The sequence below is a fragment of the Salmo trutta genome, chromosome 2, assembly GCF_901001165.1.
Source record: "Salmo trutta chromosome 2, fSalTru1.1, whole genome shotgun sequence".
Classification (NCBI taxonomy): Eukaryota; Metazoa; Chordata; class Actinopteri; order Salmoniformes; family Salmonidae; genus Salmo; species Salmo trutta.
In genome coordinates, this window is record NC_042958.1 from 6748588 (window position 1) to 6769125 (window position 20538).

Below are 20538 nucleotides of genomic sequence, written 5' to 3' on the forward strand. Positions count from 1 at the left end.
AATAATCAGACACCCATTTTTCAAGCTAGCATATAATGTCACATAAACCCAAACCACAGCTAAATGCAGCACTAACCTTTGATGATCTTCATCAGATGACACTCCTAGGACATTATGTTATACAATACATGCATGTTTTGTTCAATCAAGTTCATATTTATATCAAAAAACAGCTTTTTACATTAGCATGTGACGTTCAGAACTAGCATACCCACCGCAAACTTCCGGTGAATTTACTAAATTACTCATGATAAACGTTCACAAAAAACATAACAATTATTTTAAGAATTATAGATACAGAACTCCTTTATGCAATCGCTATGTCCAATTTTAAAATAGCTTTTCTGCAAAAGCACATTTTGCAATATTCTGAGTAGATAGCTCGCCATCACAGGCTAGCTATTTTGATACCCACCAAGTTTGGCACTCACCAAACTCAGATTTACTATAAGAAAAATTGGATTACCTTTGCTGTTCTTTGTCAGAATGCACTCCCAGGACTTCTACTTCAATAACAAATGTTGGTTTGGTTCAAAATAATCCATCGTTATGTTCAAATATCCTCCGTTTTGTTCGTGCGTTCAAGACACTATCCGAAGGGTGACGAAGGGTGACGCGCCCGACGCGTTTCGTGACAAAACATTTCTGAATATTCCATTACCGTACTTCGAAGCATGTCAACCGCTGTTTAAAATCCATTTTTATGCGATTTTTCTCGTAAAAAAGCGATAATATTCCAACCGGGAAACCCTGTTCTCGTTCAAAGACGAAAAAATAAAAACATGGAGTCGTCTCGTGCACACGCCCCCAGTCTCATTGTTCTCTGATCGACCACTATCCAAATGCGCTACTGTTTTTCAGCAATGGGCTGCAAAGTCATCATTCAACGTTCTGCCGCCTTCTGAGAGCCTATGGGAGCCGTAGGAAGTGTCACGTTACAGCAGAGATCCTCAGTTTTCAATAAAGAGAGTGTAGAAGGCCAAGAAATGGTCAGAGAGGGCACTTCCTGTAAGGAATCTTCTCAGGGTTTTGCCTGTCATATGAGTTCTGTTATACTCAGACACCATTCAAACAGTTTTAGAAACTTTAGGGTGTTTTCTATCCTATCTATTATATGCATATTCTAGTTTCTGGGCAGTAGTAATAACCAGATTAATTCGGGTACGTTTTTTATCCGGCCGTGCAAATACTGCCCCCTACCCTAGAGAGGTTAAGTGTGCCTTGAATTCTGACAAATCACTGATTGTGTCACCAGCAAAGCACCATCACACTTCCTCCTCAATTCTTCATGGTGAGAACCACACGTGGAGATCATCCGTTCACCTACTCTGCGTCTCACAAAGACACAATGGTTGGAACCCAAAATCTGACCAAAGGACAGATTTCCACCATTGCTCGTGTTTCTTGGCCCAAGCAAGTCTCTTCTTATTATTGGTGTCCTTTAGTAGTGCTTTCTTTGCAGCAATTCGACCATGAAGGCCTGATTCACTCCTCTGAACAGTTGATGTTGAGATGTGTCTATTACTTGAACTCTGTGAAGCATTTATTTGGGCTGCAATCTGAGGTGCAGTTAACTCTAATGAACTTATCCTCTGCAGCAGAGGTAACTCTGGGTCTTCCTTTCCTGTGGCGGTCCTCATGAGAGCCAGTTTCATCATAGCGCTTGATGGTTTTTGCGACTGCACTTGAAGAAACTTTCAAAGTTTCTTGAAATGTTCCGTATTGACTGACTTTCATGTCTTAAAGCAAGGATGGCCTGTCGTTTCTCTTTGCTTATTTGAGCTGTTCTTGCCAAAATATGGACTTGGTCTTTTATCAAATAGGGCTATCTTCTGTATACCACCCTTACCTTGTCACAACACAACTGATTGGCTCAAACGCATTATTAAGAAGGAAAGAAATTCCACAAATGTACTTTTTACAAGGCACACCTGTTAATTGAAATGAATTACAGGTGACTACCTCATGAAGCTGGCTGAGAGAATGCCAAGAGTGTGCATAGATGTCATCAAGGCAAAGGGTGGCTACTTTGAAGAATATGTGAATTCCATATGTGTTATTTCATAGTTTTGATGTCTTCACTATTATTCTACAATGTAGAAAATAGTAAAAATGAAGAAAAACCCTTGAAAGAGTACGTGCGTCCAAACTTTTGGCTGGTACTGTACATGTATGTTCCTCAGTGACTGTGCAGTTTTTTATCTTTTGCCATGATTTGCCCTCCTGTGTGGTTCACAAAAAGGTGACATTTGATTCCCTCGAAGGGTATTATTTCACCTCCATAAGACAGTAAACCATACTCTCTTAAACAACCCCCACATTTAAAGTCAATGGGCATAGATTTTGATGATGACCCTACACTTGTGGAAAAGGTGTGTTACTGGTTAAATCTTAATGTGGTGTTGATTGTTGTTGAATGATTTCCACGAGGATATGTCACCCATGCACTAACTGTTACTCATCATTCAGACATATGTGGGACTTCCATGTGTGACTCATATTGACAGATAAAAGGTGGCTAATATAAACAGGAACCTATTCTAGACTTAGACACAACTCTTGGGTGTGAAGAGAATGCTTCCCTCAAGCTGTATAAGACTGTTATCCACTTGGCCCAGTGGCTCTAAAGAGGGTTGCAGTGGGGTCCGAGAAAGTTGACGCCCTTGATGAAGATGAGCAATAAAGACTGTATAAAATAAATAATTAAAATACTGAGCTATGCTCAATTGTGTTTAGAAATTATATTATTTTATAGTAATACAATTGCTCAGATAAAGAGATTTCGTTTTTTTCTCAAAAAGGTAGAGGTCAGAATTATTGACACCCATATAAAGTAGTCAAAGTTTAGTATTTGGTCACATATATCTAGCACACAATAATTACATTAAGCTTGTGACTCTACAAACTTGTTGGATTCATTTGCAGTTTGTTTTTGGTCGTGTTTCAGACTATTTTATGCCCAATAGAAATGATTGGTAAATAATGAATTGTGTCATTTTGGAGTCACTTTTACTGTAAATAAGAAAATAAAATGTTTCTAAACACTTCTACATTAATCTGGATGTTACCATGATTATGGAAAAATCCTGAATCAGTGTCAAAGATCATACCCCCAAGACATGCTAATCTCCCTGTTATTATTTGGTATTTTATTAGGATCCCCATTAGCTGTTCCTGGGTTCTACACAAAACGTGAAACATGACAAAATACAGAGCATTAGTAGACAAGAACATCTCATGGACAGAACTACATATATTTAAAACAAGAAAAACATCATTTAAAAGGTTCTGTACTGACTCAATAATGAATGAAATAAACGATCCCTGGCCGGCTCCCCTCTCTCTCCACTGGGATTCTATTACCGGGGCTGAGTCACTGGCTTGCTCGCGCTCTCCCATGCCGGTAGAGTCACTGACATGATCTTTCTGTCTGGTTTTGCACCCCCCCTCGGGCTTGTGCTGCGGGGAGATCTTCGTGGGCTATACTCGGCCTTGTCTCAGGGTATTAAGTTAGTGGTCTCTTGATATCCCTTTGGTGGTGTGGGGGCTGTGCTTTGACAAAGTGGGTGGGGTTACATCCTGCCTGGTTGGCCCTGTCTGGGGTTAACTTTAGAAGGGGCCACAGTGTCCCCCGTCAGTCCCCAGTATCTATGCTGCAATAGTCTGTGCCGGGGGGCTAGAGTTAGTCTGTCCAATCTGGTGTAATTCTCCTGTCTGATCTGGTATCCTATGTCACTTTAATAATGTTTACATACTGTTTTACCCACTTCATATGTACATATATACTGTATTCTAGTCATGGTTCATCCTATATAACTACTGCTGTACACACCTTTTCTATTCATATACTGCCCATAATGTCTATACACACCATCCTGTCCATATATATTCCAGACTCTGACATTGCTCGTTCTAATATTTACAGGCATACATTTACCTCTTCTAGTTGTCATTGTACAACTGATTAGGTTCCCTTTCCCATATACAGATACAGTAAGTACTGTATTTTCTAAGGCAGAAATTAAAGTCGTTTCTCATTTAACCCCTAGATGGCAGTACCTACTCACATCTTCCCAGACTCATTCCTGACCACCAACCAATGAGAATCGGTGAAACTGATTTCCTTTTTAATCAATGGACTGCTTTGACAGTATATTTTGCCCTCCAAACATATATTGTATAAAGCTAATGATTAACGCTGTGTTTTTGGTTTCTCTGTTGCTGAACACTTGGTCATGTTAATGTCACTTAGACCACTGTAGCATTGATCTGTGTAAGGAGTTTTCACTCCTTTGCAAAACTCATGCTTGTATTTATCCCCTACTGCTTATTATGGCTAACAGACAGTAGGTTATATCACATGGTCTATCAATCATTAACCCTGTGACAAAGCAAAAAAAACAGGTAAATTTTTTTTTACAATCTACAGTTTTTTTGTCTTAGTATTTACCTGTTCAGGTACATAGAGTAAGGTTCCCTGAGGAACAACCTAAGGTTGATAATGCTTCTCTAAGATGGATGACACACGGCACCTCCATACCTTCAGGCTCTGATCAGGCCCTACACCCAAACAAGGGCACTGCGTTCATCCACCTCTGGCCTGCTGGCCCCCCTACCTCTGAGGAAGCACGGTTCCCGCTCAGCTCAGTCCAAACTGTTCGCTGCTCTGGCACCCCAATGGTGGAACAAGCTCCCTCACGATGCCAGGACAGCGGAGTCAATCACCACCTTCCGGAGACACCTGAAACCCCACCTCTTTAAGGAATACCTGGGATAGGATAAAGTAATCCTTCTAACCCCCCCCCCCTTAAAAGATTTAGATGCACTGTTGTAAAGTGGTTGTTCCACTGGATATCATAAGGTGAATGCACCAATTTGTAAGTCGCTCTGGATAAGAGCGTCTGCTAAATGACTTAAATGTAAATGTAAACACGGGGTTGTAACTTCTTGTTCTTCATGGATAGTGTTTTTTTTTATTAGGTTAAACACTTGACACAATAGTCAAATACTTTATCCTCAAGCATAACTTCCCATTCTGCAATGCCGTTGCTTGCACTGGTCCGCTTACTCACCAAGTTCCTTACAGCTGTTTTTTCTGTACCTTTACAACGTACATCAATCTGTTTTTGAAAGAGCAGAGGAAAGGAACGAGAGAAGGAGATGTCTGTGGACTGTTCCAGGCCAGACCCTTGACTGGAAAGAACAAGTAAAATACTCCCTATAGGTAAACACTGTCTGATTCCCTGTATTAGTCACAGGCCAGTATTGACTTTCCCACCAATACCAAGAGTGCAAAGTTGTCATCAAGGCAAAGGGTTGCTACTTTGAAAAATCTCAAACATAAAATATATTTTGATTTATTTAACAGTTTTTGGGTTACTACATGATTCCATGTGTTATTTCATGACTTCAAGTCTTCACTATTACAATGTAGAAAATAGTAAAAAATAAAGAGAACCCCTTGAACGAGTAGGTGTGTCCAAACTTTTGACTGGTACTGTATGTATGTACAATGGTAAAATGTGTCTGAGTTATGATTTTAGAGAGTTTCTAATGAAATGTGCCTATGTATAGGAATGATAAATTGTTGCAATACATTTGCATACTCATTAAAAAAAAGTTATTCTTTCACATTTAACAGGAACGATATCAACATAATATTACTTTTATTAATGCCTGTTCCAGAATATAATATTTCGCATTTACATGATTTCCATCATTGGAGGATGGAACCTCCATTTTGTGTCTTTCATGTCAGTCGCACCAGTCCCTCAGACTTCTGCGTAGGTGCCATTGTAGAAGAAAGGGCTGTCAGTCACACAGTGACCTACGACTTCTGGGGTCCATCTCTGGACCTTGGGCTTGCCCTCTTTGTCTTGCCGGACGATAACGGTACTGCGGGACGCCAGAGAGGGGTCCGCGTCGAAAAAGTTGAAGGGACGCAGGAAGAAGCCCACGGCATTGCCGGGCGTCGCTGTATTGGGGATGTCCTCTGAGTGGGGCACATGCAGGAAGCCCACAGTCACCCAGGCAACCAGGTCCTACACAGGAGACAGGTTGATTGATTAATTGATTGGATTTATTATTTAGTTATTATACAATCATAATGCCATCCAGGGTAGGGAAGATTCTATTTTGAGTCTGAGAATGAGTTGAGTTATTGGTAACAATAGGTCTCACCTGGTTGATGATGCTTTCATTGTTGCGGATGTAGTCCTCAAAAGACACCACCGGCTCCCAGGGGTCGTTCTGAGTGTAGATACTACTGCTGGTGGGCTCACTGTCCTTGTGTCTGGTCACAGCCAACGGGTATCTACATACAGAGGAAGATAAAGCCACTCTCACCAGTACACATATGTAGTGCACTTCAGACTGAATCCGAACTGTCTGAGAGTAGATGTCAGATGCTATAATAATCTGAAACAGATCACTGCATGCTTCGATAGAACTGGAGAGTTATTTTCTACCACCTTGCTGAATGCTTATTTCCTCCAAACAAAAACAATAACAAATGCGCCTGGGGCAGCAAGTGGTGCTGTTTCGCTTACCTCAGCTTTAAAGGGATACTACCCATTCTACCCCACCATATGATTACATGGTGCCAATCTTTCCAATTCATTTTTGGTAGTGGCCTGCAGATTTCCTCTGTCTACAGTGGGAACTACTCAACAGATGGTGTGGGATGAACTGACGTTGATTGAGGTATGAAAACATCTGATAAACTTTGATTTTCAGAGTGAACAGTCCCTTTAGCTGTGTGTTGTCATTACCTGGACCAGCTGATGCCGTTCTCCTCCATCCAGCCACGGGGCAGCACACTGTTGGCATGGGAGTTGTACTGGATGCGGTAGCCCTTCTGGTGGCCCCACTTGTTCTTCTCGTTGGGGTTGTAGAAGTGCACGTAGCGGGGGAACTTCTTGCCGAAGCAGAAGGCAGCACCGCGTTCCGTCTGGTGCTGCGTCTTGACGAGCTTGGATTGGACAACGGAATGTTTATGGCTCCACGGGTTGGTGAAGTTCACATACTTCAGGTCCATCGACTCAAAGCTGTTCTCCCGACCTGGAGTGTTTGACAAAAGCAATCATATTAACGGTGTCAAGCAGGGTTGGGGTCAAGCAGGGTTGGGGTTAAGCAGGGTTGGGGTTAAGCAGGGTTGGGGTCAAGCAGGGTTGGGGTCAAGTAGGGCTGGTGTTTGCAATTAACTCCATTTCAATTTCAAAAGAAGAATTGAGATGCAATAATTCATGCATTTAAAACCTTTTATTGCCCTTTGTTAGGTTTAAATGCAGTGGACCTAGGCACTGAAGTAATGTTCTGATATTGCACAGACTAGGCATATCATTTCACATTTATCAGTTGTATTGCCCATGGCACATGATATGAAAGGTTATTTTGGGTTTCTCGTCAATGATTCATAACAATGGCTGACATAATCTCATGTTGTTTTATTTGGCTGGCAGCAACAATCATAAACCATCTAGGAGCAACACCCATAATGCAATGGTGGACCAAAGATCTAAAATATCTTCAAGAATTTGACGTACTTCCCTAGAAGTGTGTCAGATCAAACAGAGGCTAGAACACAAGCCTGTACATGTGAACATTGTCACCTTCTTTCTTTGGTATTTTATTTCCTTTCTATTTTGAAACTATACCAACCCATTTGTTATTATAAATTGCTGTATTTACATATAGACAGAACTTTGTAGCTTTACAGATAGATAATCAGCAACCATTCACAGCATTACAAAATGTGATTCCTGAATCCTGAATGACATAATCACACTACCAGATTGATAGAACAGAACTCACCAGCAATATCAAGGTCAACCTTGTAGTGGATGAGATGCGTGTGCAGGTTACCCAGAACGTAGTTATACACCTTGGACCCGTAGTGTAGTCCGTTAGGTGTGAAGAAAGTGGCGTGGATGTAACCGGTGGCACTGACCCTGGACTCCATCACTCCGTTCTGATAGAAGAGGAAGTCCCAGATGTAGTCGTAGTTATAGACGGTGGAGGTGGTCCGAAGCACCAGCACGTGGTTCTCCAGACCCCCGAAAAAGTTGTAGCCCCCCTGGAAGTTATTGTTGAAGTGCCTCCTTAGAGGCATCCCCGTGGTCATCTCAAACACACACAGGGCGTTCTTGTAATGTACAGGCTTGTCTGTATCGTAGTAATGGTACAGGTCTAGAAAGGTGGCGATTTCAGGGCAGTCGATGCCAGGCGCCAGCTCGTAGTCCAGGGTGCCCATGGCCCAGCCGGCGTCAATGTATTTGGTCTGCATGGCGGCGGGGGTGTCGCCTGAATAGAAGGCAATGGCCTCCTGGAGACTGACCTCGTAGGCGATGCGCTCTCCGTTGAAGCGCAGGTCGAAGATCTGGAGGCCGGCGGAGGAGCGGACACGGAAGGCGAAGGACCAGCCGGCATATTCCACAAAGTTTCCATCCACATGGTAGCGAGGGCCTTGGGGCTCCACCAGCTTGGGCCCGTGGATGTCGGTGCGGGTGTTGCTGTGCCCACGGGGAATGTAAGTGGAGTACAAGTCCTTGTCGTCATGGTCAGGAAGTTTGACTTTCTCCAGCGTTCCTTTCTCGTATTGTTCTGCCAGTTCCTCCACCTTGTCAAAGTACTGGCCATTGTACCACACCTTCTCCACCGTCCAGCGCTCAGGGTCCAGGTTTTTATGGTTCACCAGGACCTCAAAGCCCACAGGATGGATGAAGTAGCCCTCCACAAACTTCTGCAGCATAATCCAGGTCCTCCTCTCACCTGACTCCAAACCACGGGGTGCAATGTCAGAGAACGTCAGGCAGCGGTCGGTACAGTTGTGGAAGGAAAATCCCCCTGTGGTCTCAAACAGCACCTTGTGGACCTTGGCGGTGATTTTCTGCAAGATGTTGATGATGTGCGAGTACTCAGCCACTGTAATGGGCCGTGACTCAAACCGAATGGGCTTGTCTCCCTTGAAGGTCTTCTCCCTGTACGAAGTAGGGAAGGGAAGTGGACTCACGATGATCTCGGTGATGTTGGGCTGGGACTGGTTCCCGAACTGCACCACAACCCTGGCCTGACGTGTGGGCTTGGCCTGGCCCCGGTCCAGGGCCCTCAGTGCCTTGTGCTTGCGGGGCAGGTGGAGCTCCATCAGCAGAATGCTATTCTTCTTCAGGGACTTGCCCCGGGCCGCTGTCAGACCCAACTCTGGCTTTCCTTGCAAGTAGTCCCGGACGTCGCGCATCTCATGGGGGGTCAGGTCGGCGAACATTGATGCCCCGTGGTGAGCCCACTCCCGACCACGGTCAGCTTCACACACGTCCAGAGTGAGTAGCAGCACCAGCAGACAGAAGCACAACATGGCCATGTCTACTGAGACACAACTGGGAGAGAAGACAGACAGCCAATGCAGAATGTGTTTTTATAGTCACTTACCCTTTTGTTTTTCCTGTTCAACCCTTGCACTTGAGTTATTAAGCTATTAAGCTATGTCTGACACTTATCTAATAAAAGCACTTGAGTAAACCCTCTACTGATCTTATAGCCTTCTCTGTTTCATCCAGTGCTTCATCCACTGAAAAGAAAAACATACATTACAGCATATCTGGCATCCAGATACAGATACATTCCCCCTATCCCTGTTCTCGCCACATCTGGCAAAGCAACCTTCCTCCTTCTCCTCCTCCTCCTCCCCAGGTGAATCTGGGATTTATGTTTTACAGTTGCCTCTTTCAAACAGTTAGATGTTATAACATGGTCCTGTAACCCTATTTATGTAATATTGTGATATGATGCGATGAGGCTGAACTTAAAAAGCATGCAAATCAGTGCGCTGTAGCCAATGCATGCCTTAGCAAAGAAACTGACCTACCTACGGTATGCACTTCAAATGTTTAAGGGTACAGAGTGAAACAATGTTGCTTTATCCAGAACCAGAACAGCCCAAGCAGCGGAATCCTTCCCTTTGCAGCCCCGATGGAAGATGCCTTGTATGAAAACAGGGCTCAATGAACAGATGTTTATATATAACCTTCTCCTTGGCAGCGATGGAATGTGATTGGTCAACAAGGGATTGTAAAAGTGTTGAAATCTCAGGAGTACTGTATAAATAATTAATTCCACTGGTCTGCGTGTGAAGAGGCTCCCAGGCAAAATTAGAATCAAGTGGTTTTTAACTGATTCCATTAGTGTGGAATGCTGATGTCAATTTACTGTACCTGATAAGTCAAATATTTATCCTGGCAGAGGATAGTGGTTCATTACACATGAGTAATGTTCCCCTAACATGCACGAGGTCTGAGATACTCTAATGCTCATACAGAGTCTGGAAAATGAATGTAACACTTTCACTGTATGCTCATTAACGATTATTCAAACCACAATTGGTTTAATGAACTCCCAATGTGAGTCTGTATATTTCACTGTTTCAATGAGGAAATTATGTGGTATTACAAATCTCTTGGATGTATACAACAGTGTGACAGTTTACATTTTATTTACTGCTCGCTCTACCTAGTAATTTTATTTACTGGACTGTTCACACTACCTAGTTATTTGATTTACTTTTCCCTCTGCCTAGTTATTTGAGTGACTTTTCCCTCTGCCTAGTTATTTGAGTGACTTTTCCCTCTGCCTAGTTATTTGAGTGACTTTTCCCTCTGCCTAGTTATTTGAGTGACTTTTCCCTCTGCCTAGTTATTTGAGTGACTTTTCCCTCTGCCTAGTTATTTGAGTGACTTTTCCCTCTGCCTAGTTATTTGAGTGACTTTTCCCTCTGCCTAGTTATTTGAGTTAATTTTCCCTCTGCCTAGTTATTTGAGTTAATTTTCCCTCTGCCTAGTTATTTGAGTTAATTTTCCCTCTGCCTAGTTATTTGAGTTAATTTTCCCTCTGCCTGGTTATTTTAGATACTTTTCCCTCTGTGTGTGATGATTTCGTATGTTGATAGTCGTTGATACCGTTAACCTTTCTCTGTGTCGTGTAGGTTTATTATAGCTTTCACCTCTTTGCCAGTTTGAAATGCCTCTCCATCTCAAGCAGATAGTTATTGTTATTAACATTGGAAGTTATTGTGACGTTTTTGTACATTCTGGAGAATCACAACAATGCTGGCTGTTTCCTGTCAGTGTTGGGTTGGACCTGTTTACAGATGGTGTTGTATATTAGTCTCCCTAATGATTTAACTGATGAAAGGACACAGCTGTTTCAGAGCTTTACCAGAGCTAGAACTCTGCCAGAGAACGTTAGCATTGTCACATCTAGTGGCTTATCCATTGAAAAAAGTGTTATCCTACAAATACCTAGGTATTTGGTTGGATAACAAGTTGTCCTTTAACGTTCATGTGGATAATCTTGTGATAAAGCTTAAATGTAAATTGGTTTTTTATTTTCTTAATAAGGCTTGCTTCCTGCTTATGGCTAGAAAGAAGCTTGTTCAGGCCACTTTTCTCTCTGTAACTGATTATGGTGACTTGTTGTATATCCATGTAGCCTCCTCTGTCTTACAGAGACTGGACTCTGTTTATCATGCATCCTTGCGCTTTATTACAAATGCCAAGTCACTCACCCACTATTGCACATTGTACCAAATGGTAGGTTGGACCTAACTTTATATGCGCAGAAAGATACATTTGTATGTGTTGATCTACAAAGTCCTTTTGGGTAAACTCCCTCTTTACCTCTGTAGTCTGGTCTCCTTCACCACCAGCAGTTACCATACCCCGTCTGCTAGGTGGTTGCTACTTAAAGTCTCCAGACATTCACAAGACAAGGCAGTCTTGCCTAATACTGTGAATGTCCTGGAGACTTTAAGTAGCAACCACCTAGCAGACGGGGTATTCTCTTCTTATGCACCAGATGCATGGGATAATCTACAATCCATGCTTCATCTAGATATGCTAGTGCCACTGAATGAATTAAAAATATTGATGGGAGACTTTTTAGGCTGGATCATTTTGTTGTATGTTTTAATGATGTAATGTATTGATTGTTGTTGTCTTCTTGGCCAGGTCTCCCTTGAAAAATAGACTCTGGCTCTCAATGGGCTTCTCCCGGTTAAATAAAGGTTACATTTAAAAAATTCCAGAGAAATGCGAGTTAAGGTCCTTACAAAATACAAACGTCAGATCCCACTTGGAAAATGTTTTATCTTCTTGTGTATCTACTATATCTACTCCGCTATCTACTGTTTTATCTACTACATCTACGGTGTTATCTACTATATATACCGTGTTATCTACAATATCTACTCTGTTATCTACTATATTATCTACTATACCTGTTGTGTTATTTCATAATCTAATCCTATATCTAATGTGTTATCTACTCCGTTGTCTACTATATCTCCTCTGCTGTCTACTATCTCTCCACTGCTATCTCTACTGTGTTATCAACTATATATACTGTGTTATCTACTATGCTATCTATTATATCTATTGTGCCATCTGCTATATCTGCTCTGTTATCTACCATATATACTGTGCTATCTACAATATCTACTGTGTTGTCTACCATATCTACTGTGGTATTTCATATATCTAATCCTATATCTACTCCGTTGCCTACTGTATCTACTCCGTTGTCTACTGTATCTATTCCGTTATCTATTATAACTAATCTGGTATCTACGATATCTACTGTGTTATCTATGCTATCTACTGTGTTATCTACTATATCTACTGTGTTATCTACTATATCCACTGTGTTATCTACGCTATCTACTGTGTTATCTACTATATCTACTGTGTTATCTACTATATCCACTGTGCTATCTACTGTGTTATTTCATATATCTAATCCTATGTCTACTATATCTACTTTGTTACTTACTATAGCTACTCTGTTACCAACTATATCTACCATATATACAATATCTCCTATGTTATCTACTATATCTACTGTGTTATCTACAATATCGGCTGTGTTATCTACAATATCTGCTCTTATCTACTATATCTACGATATCTACTGTGCTGTCTACTATATCTACTCTGTTATCTACTATATATACTGTGTTATTTCACACTACTCTGTCGTCTACTATATCTACTGTGCTGTCTACTGTGTTATTTCACATATCTAATGTTTTATCTACTATATCTACTTTTGACCTACTACAGCTACTCTTATCTACAATATCCTATATCTACTATGTTATCTACAATATCTACTGTGTTATCTACAATATCTGCTGTGTTATCTACAATATCTAGTCTGTTATCTACTATATCTACTGTGCTATCTACTGTGTTTTTTCATATATCTAATCCTATGTCTACTTTGTTACTTACATTTTACATTTACATTTTAGTCATTTAGCAGACGCTCTTATCCAGAGCGACTTACAGTAGTGAATGCATACATTTCATACATTTATTTATTTTTATTTTTTTTTCCTGTGCTGGCCCCCCGTGGGAATCGAACCCACAACCCTGGTGTTGCAAACACCATGCTCTACCAACTGAGCTACAGGTTACTATAGCTACTCTGTTATCTACTATATCTACCGTATCTACTATATCTCCTATGTTATCTACTATATCTACTGTGTTTTCTACAATATCTGCTGTGTTATCTATAATATCTGCTGTGTTATCTATAATATCTGCTGTGTTATCGACAACATCTACTCTGTTATCTACTATATCTACAATATCTTCTGTTTTATCTACTACATTGACTGTGGTATCTACTATTCCTACTTCTACTCGGCTGTCTACTATATCTATTCTGTTATCTACTATATCTACTGTGATATCTACAGTGTTATTTCATATATCTACTGTGTTATCTACGATATGGGGCGGCAGGGTAGCCTAGTGGTTAGAGCGTTGGGCTAGTAACCGAAAGGTTGCAAGTTTGAATCCCCGAGCTGACAAGGTACAAATCTGTTATTCTGCCCTTGAACAAGGCAGTTAACCCACTGTTCCCAGGCCGTCATTGAAAATAAAAATTTGCTCTTAACTGACTTGCCTAGTTAAATGAAGGCAAAATGTAATATCTACTCTATATACTGTATCTACTATGTTATCTACTATATCTACTGTGTTATGTACTCTGCTGTCTACTATATCTACTCCGTTGTCAACTATATATACACTGTATCTACACTGTTATTTCATATATCTAATCCTATATCTACTGTGTTATCTACTATTTCTACTGTATCTATGATATCTAATGTGTTATTTCCTATGTCATCTACTATATGTATGTTTACTATACACTGTCATCTACTGTATCTACAATATATACTGTGTTATCTACTATAGCTGCTCTGCTCATTACTGTATCTACTCCACTGTCTACTATATCTACTGTGCTATCTACTGTGTTATATAATATATCTACGGTGTTTTCTACTATATATACTGTATCTACTATATCTGTGTTATTTCATATATCTTATCCTATATCTAATCCATTATCTACATTATCTACTGTGCCATTTCATATATTTAATCCTATATCTACTGTGTTATCTACTATACCTACTACAGCTTCCCTGTTATCTACTATTTATACTGTATCTACTGAGTCTACTCTCAGACAGGATTTCCATTAAAAGCACTGAAACACTTGATTACAGAAACTACTATGTTTCCACAGAACGTCAAGTAGATATAGTAGATAACTCAGTAGATAACAGAGTAGATATAGCAGACAACCGAGTTGATATAGTAGATAACCGAGTTGTATATAGTAGATAACCGAGTTGATATAGCAGATAACCGAGTTGATATAGCAGACAACCGAGTAGATATAGTAGATAACCGAGTAGATATAGTAGATAACCGAGTAGATATAGATAACCGAGTAGATATAGTAGATAACAGAGTAGATATAGTAGATAACCGAGTTGATATAGTAGATAACCAAGTTGATATAGTAGACAACCGAGTTGATATAGTAGACAACCGAGTTGATATAGTAGATAACCGAGTTGATATAGTAGACAACCGAGTAGATAACTGACTAGATATAGTAGATAACTCAGTAATATAGTAGATAACAGAGTAGATATAGAATAAGATTTTTAAAAATACCAGTGGGATGTGATGTTGGTATTTTGTAAGGACCTTAGCTCATATTTCTCTGGAAATATAACAGCTGTGTCCTTTCATCAGTTAAATCATTAGGGGAGATGTATATGAAAACGAATCTGTAAACAGGATCAACCCATCACTGATGGGAAACAGCCAGCATTGTTGTGGTTCTCCAGAAGTAGGTCTGTCACTGCCAAAAGGAGTGGAACAAAGTGCAGCGTGTGTTTCGTTCCACATATGTATTTAATCTGTGAAACTATGCAATACATCAAATAACTGAAATTTACAAACCAACAAACCGTGACACAGAGGAGAAACAAACACTACTCACAAATAATCACCCACAAAAACAGGTGGGACAAACAACAGCTTAAATATGACCTCCAATTAGAGACAACGACGACCAGCTGCCTCTAACTGGAGATCATACCAAACACCAACATAGAAATACAAAACTAGAAACTGAACATAGAAATACAAAACATAGACAAACACCCCCCTGTCACGCCCTGACGGGGTTTTCTAGTTTAGTTTTTCTATGTTGTTATGTTCTAGTTTTGTAAGAACACAGAGTTTCACATAAACAAACGTATAGTCAATAACACAAAAGAAAAGAAAAATCTAAAAATCTATGTACAGCGTGTGCAAATGTAGAAGAGTAGAGAGGTACGCAAAAAATAGGTCCTAGAGGCGAAACTAATTACAATTTAGCATTAATACTGGAGTGATAGATGTGCAGATGATGATGTGCAAGTAGAGATACTGGGGTGCAAAAGAGCAAGAGGGTAAGTAATAATATGGGGATGAGGTAGTCGGGTGTGCTATTTACTGATTGGCTGTGTACAGGTACAGTGATCGGTAAGCTGCTCAGACAGCTGACGCTTAAAGTTAGAGAGGAAGATATAAGACTCCAGCGTCTGAGATTTTTGCAATTTGTTCCAGTCATTGGCAGCAGAGAACTGAAAGGAAAGGTGGCCAAAGGAAGTGTTGGCTTTGGGGATGACCAGTGCAATCTACCTGCTGGAGCGCATGCTACGGGTGGGTGTTTCTATGGTGACCAGTGAGCTGAGATAAGGCTGGGCTTTACCTAGCAAAGACTTATAGATGACCTGGAGCCAGTGGGTTTGGTGACAGATATGTAGTGGAGGCCAGCCAACGAGAGCATACAGGTTGCAGTGGTGGGTAGTATATGGGGCTTTGGTGATAAAACGGATGGCACTGTGATAGACTGCATCCAGTTTGCTGAGTAGAGTGTTGGGGGCTATTTTGTAAATGACATTGCCGAAGTCAAGGTTCGGCAGGATATTTGTTACGTTACAGCCTTATTTTAAAATGGATTTAATCCCCAGAAAATCCTCATCATTCTACACATAATACCCCAGACTCCACCAATGCAGCACTCCACCAATCAGGCCTTTGTGGTAGAGTGGCCAGACGGAAGCCATTCCTCAGTAAAAGGCACATGACAGCCCACTTGGAGTTTGCCAAAAGGCACCTAAAGGACTCAGACCATGAGAAACAAGACTCTATGGTCTGATAAAACCAAGATTTAACTCTTTAGCCTGAATGCCAAGTGGAAGTGGAAACCTGCCACCATCCCTACGGTGAAGCATGGTGGTGGCAGCATCCTGCTGTGGGGATGTTTTTCAGCGGCAGGGACTGGGCATCTAGTCAGGATCGAGGGAAAGCTGAACGGAGCAAAGTACAGAGAGATCCTTGATGAAAACCTGCTCCAGGGCGCTCAGGACCTCGGAAGGGGAACCATTGCCCCAGTCTAACAGGACAACAACCCTGAGCACACAGCCAAGTCAACGCACAAAGTCTCTGAATGCTCCCTAGTGGCCCAGCCAGAGCCCGGACTTGAACATTATCGAACATCTCTGGAGAAACCTGAAAATAGCTGTGCAGCGACGTTCCCCAACCAACATGACAGAGCTTGAGAGGATCTGCAGAGAACAATGGAAGAACCTTCCCAAATACAGGTGTGCCAAGCTTCATCCCCTAGAAGACTTGAGGCTGTAATCACTTCCAAAGGTGCTTCAACAAAGTACTGAGTAAAGTGTCTGAATACTTATGTAAATGTGATATTTCCTTTTTTTATAAATTAGCAACATTTTCTGAACCTGTTTTTGGTTTGTTATTACAGGGTATTGTGTGTCGATTGATGAGGGGGGAAAAACGATTTGATCAATGTTAGAATAAGGCTGTAACAAAATGTGGAAAAAGTCAAGTGGTCTGAATACTTCCCGACTGCACTGTATTGTAGCAATTAGGGTCCTTTACCATGCTCGGGTGCACATTGACAGATTTTACACCTAGTCGGCTCTTGGATTTGAAACAGAGCCCTTTCGGTAACTGGCTCAACATGCTTAACCGCTAGGCTACCTGCAGCATTTTGACAGCAGGTGGGAGTAAAAATGGACTGCATATTGAGAAGAGATTGAAATATCTCTCTCTCCCCCTCTGCCACCCCTCTGTGGTCCAGATGTCGGTGTGCGGGGCCACTGCTACGCCACATGGAACTGCCAGGACTTCCCTGGGTTGCACAACTCCTCTCTGATGCCTATGGAGCTGTGCTGTGGCAGCCTGTGGGACCTGAGCTGGAGGAATGTGTCTGACCAGACCTGTACTTACAGCCTGCTGCCTGATCAGTGCTTTAGGGCTAGACCTTGCTCCACAGCGCCACCTTCTGTGCCACTCACAGTATTACACTCTGACTGAGGACATAATTTGATTGAGGACAAAATATTCTAATGGCTTCGAATGTCTAATATAAGTTTTCAAATATCACTCTTTCGGAATAGGAGGTTTAGACGCAGTTTTTTTTTCTTTTGGGGTTAAAAGTTTAGCTTCTGGAGCTCTGCCACCTGTATTATGTGGGGAGGGGTACACTATCGCAACTTTGAAAGAAAGCACTTCCATTTCCAGGGCAGCTGTATGTTCATCCTAGCATGGTCCACAGACAGGACCTGAGCTGTGTTCGTCTTAAACCTTAGGTGTACATCAAAAATGTGTGTAACGGTCGGGGAGAATGCAGCAAGGCACAGTACCTTCCGTTGAGCTGTGAAAGCCTATGTGTGGTGAGCGTTGTCCCACAGAGTAACTTGGTGAGTGAGCTTTGGGTTGAATAAAAATGCAATTGTTTATTGTTGTTGCTGCCCATTTAGCCTTGTTATCTGTCTGTGTGTGTTTGTTGATTTGTCATTCTGTCAGGCCCTGAGGATGAAGCTGGGATTAGACCTGGTCTCTGTTCACCTGAGGAACCTAAAATAAAACGGTTTGCTAAGATGAAGAACAGTTGAAATGCTCAGTTCGCCTACTCCGTTCTTTTTCTGTCAATTCTGAAATTGTTGCCAAGCAACATTGTGTTAGCTAGCATGTACAATAATTATTTTATCTGCCTTCATTCTCCAACTAGTAACTTCATAAGGAGTCATTAGTAGATTTAACATTTGTATAGGGATAGGGAACTGGCGTTTAAATATACACTTCTCCTAAATATTTAATAACCTCTTATCTCTATTTAACCTGTTCTGCTACCAACTGTTACAAAATGTTAAATTTAATATCTCCTTATGAAGCAGAATGTATTGATCTCTGATCTCTGTTCAGGAGAAGATGTAACCTCTTAACCAGTGCTTCACTTGTAAATCGGAAGGTGCCAGAACAAAAAAAGTGAGCGTGGGGGGGGGGGGGGGGGGTGACCTGGGGGTGACCTGGGGAGCTCTGAGGTACCGGAACGCATGACATATCACATATCATCACATTTGCGTAGTGGCAGAGTTGCACACATGGGAACAATTTTTTTGTGGCCTAGGGTCCAAGATTTTTTTTGCCTTTTATAAAACACATTTCATAAAATTCTATGTCCTTTTACAAGACTGGAGACTTTGGCATAATCTTTTTGTTATGCCTCGTTCAAAACAACTGGGAATTCAGAGCTGGGAAATATACGACTTCTGACTTCAGTGTGTTCAAGACAGCTGGGAAATATACCAGTTCTGACTTCAGTGTGTTCAAGACATCTGGGAAATATACGACTTCTGACTTCAGTGTGTTCAAGACAGCTGGGAAATACACGACTTCTGACTTCAGTGTGTTCAAGACAGCTGGGAAATACACGACTTCTGACTTCAGTGTGTTCAAGACAACTGGGAAATCGAGGTTAAACAAGCTCTGACTGGATAATGAGTTTTGAACGGTCATCCAACTTGGAATTCCAATTGGGGAACTCTGGACTCTTTCTAGAGCTCCGACTTTCCGACCTGAAGATCACTGACGTCATGATTTGACCATAATACCTCACAAATGATGGAAATGACAGGCTACTTTGATACTGACAAACTGAGAATCTGAGATCAATGCCTACAGTAGGCCTAGGTGTGTGTAAAGACAGATATTGTATGCTACGATATGAGAAGGAAATTATAGTCCTAAAAAATGCTTTCCAGTTTCGCTGACTCACCCAATGATGCACAGCTCACTAGCTGGTGATGGCCTATGAGCTCATAGCAAAAGCCTCTCTCGCTCTCTCTGTCTCTTGTTGCACTATTTAAATATATATTTGGAAGTTGACCAAATATTTTGGTAGTGTCACGTGTGCTCCCTCTCCGGTCTCTTGGTCACCAGGCTGCTCGTTATGGCGCACACCTGTCACCATCGTTACGGCCCCAGCCGGCGACAGGTTCCCGCGCAACAGAAGGGGTGACCGGTCCGCTCCTGATCCCTGGGTTCGTCCCTTGGGTTGGCGTCCTGCGGCTGGAGCCGAACTCTAGGTCGCCATGCTCCTGCGTCTCAGCCGGATTGACAGGTTTCTCACGCCTCTGCAGAGGTGACCGGTCTGCACCTGGTCCCCGGGATCTTCTTTTTGATCGGCGTCCTGAGGCTGGAGCCACGAGTTGGGGAGGGGGTACTGTCATGTGTGCTCCCTCTCTGGTCTCTAGGTCACCAGGCTGCTCGTTATGGCGCACACCTGTCACCATCATTACGCGCACCTGCACGTCATCAGACTCACCTGGACTCCATCACCTCCTTGATTACTTGCCCTATTTGTCACTCCCTTTGACGTGTTTCTTATTTTGTATTATGTTGTGTTTATTTATTAAAACACTCACTCCCTGAACTTGCTTCCCAACACTCAGCTCACATCGTAACAGGTAGCCTACTCGCTGACAAGTTAGAGTAAACTGTTTTCAGCAGGAGCCATTTGCTTTCCAACCTGTGTTTTCCTGCGATTGTAGTCTATTTGAAATATTGCGAAAGGCAAGTTTTCTCTGCATGCTATTTGTTCACTGACAGATTTGCCACATGTTCCCGACTGTAGGCAATGCCTTGTTATTGGGCTACACTCTACAGCTAAGCATTTTTTTTTTAAAGAAGCTATTTATCCTTTGTGGTAAAATTGTAGGCTTTCCGTTGGGGTAGTAGGCTATTCTACATTCATTTCTTTCTGAACAGACAGGATAATTAATGAAGAGGCAACTCAAATTAACTTTGTGTTTAT

The 20538-nt window shown here is 41.8% G+C and overlaps 1 protein-coding gene across 2 annotated transcripts; it reads right to left on the bottom strand.

The window, feature by feature from the left end:
- Positions 1-5651: 5651 nt before the first annotated feature.
- Positions 5652-19924, bottom strand: LOC115149506 (amiloride-sensitive amine oxidase [copper-containing]-like). 2 transcript variants are annotated; one of them, XM_029692441.1, is made up of 5 exons: positions 19501-19924; positions 7813-9374; positions 6771-7059; positions 6181-6313; positions 5652-6041 (listed from the first exon to the last, which is right to left on the bottom strand). In XM_029692441.1, the coding sequence occupies exons 2-5, from the start codon at positions 9356-9358 to the stop codon at positions 5772-5774; spliced, it is 2238 nt and encodes a 745-aa protein (XP_029548301.1). In that variant the 5' UTR covers positions 9359-9374; positions 19501-19924; the 3' UTR covers positions 5652-5771. The 2 variants fall into 2 exon arrangements, with proteins under 2 accessions (XP_029548301.1, XP_029548308.1); XM_029692448.1 differs by lacking the exon at positions 19501-19924 and adding an exon at positions 9863-10123.
- Between the last annotated feature and the right edge of the window lie 614 nt (positions 19925-20538).

Excerpts from the sequence above, each read along its gene's own strand:
- LOC115149506 (XM_029692441.1), bottom strand. The coding sequence starts at position 9,358 with ATGGCCATGTTGTGCTTCTGTCTGCTGGTGCTGCTACTCACTCTGGAC. Across the intron at positions 7,060-7,812 it reads GGTTGACCTTGATATTGCTG|GTCGGGAGAACAGCTTTGAG; the intron begins GTGAGTTCTGTT and ends CAAACACTCCAG. Across the intron at positions 6,042-6,180 it reads ATGAAAGCATCATCAACCAG|GACCTGGTTGCCTGGGTGAC; the intron begins GTGAGACCTATT and ends TCTCCTGTGTAG.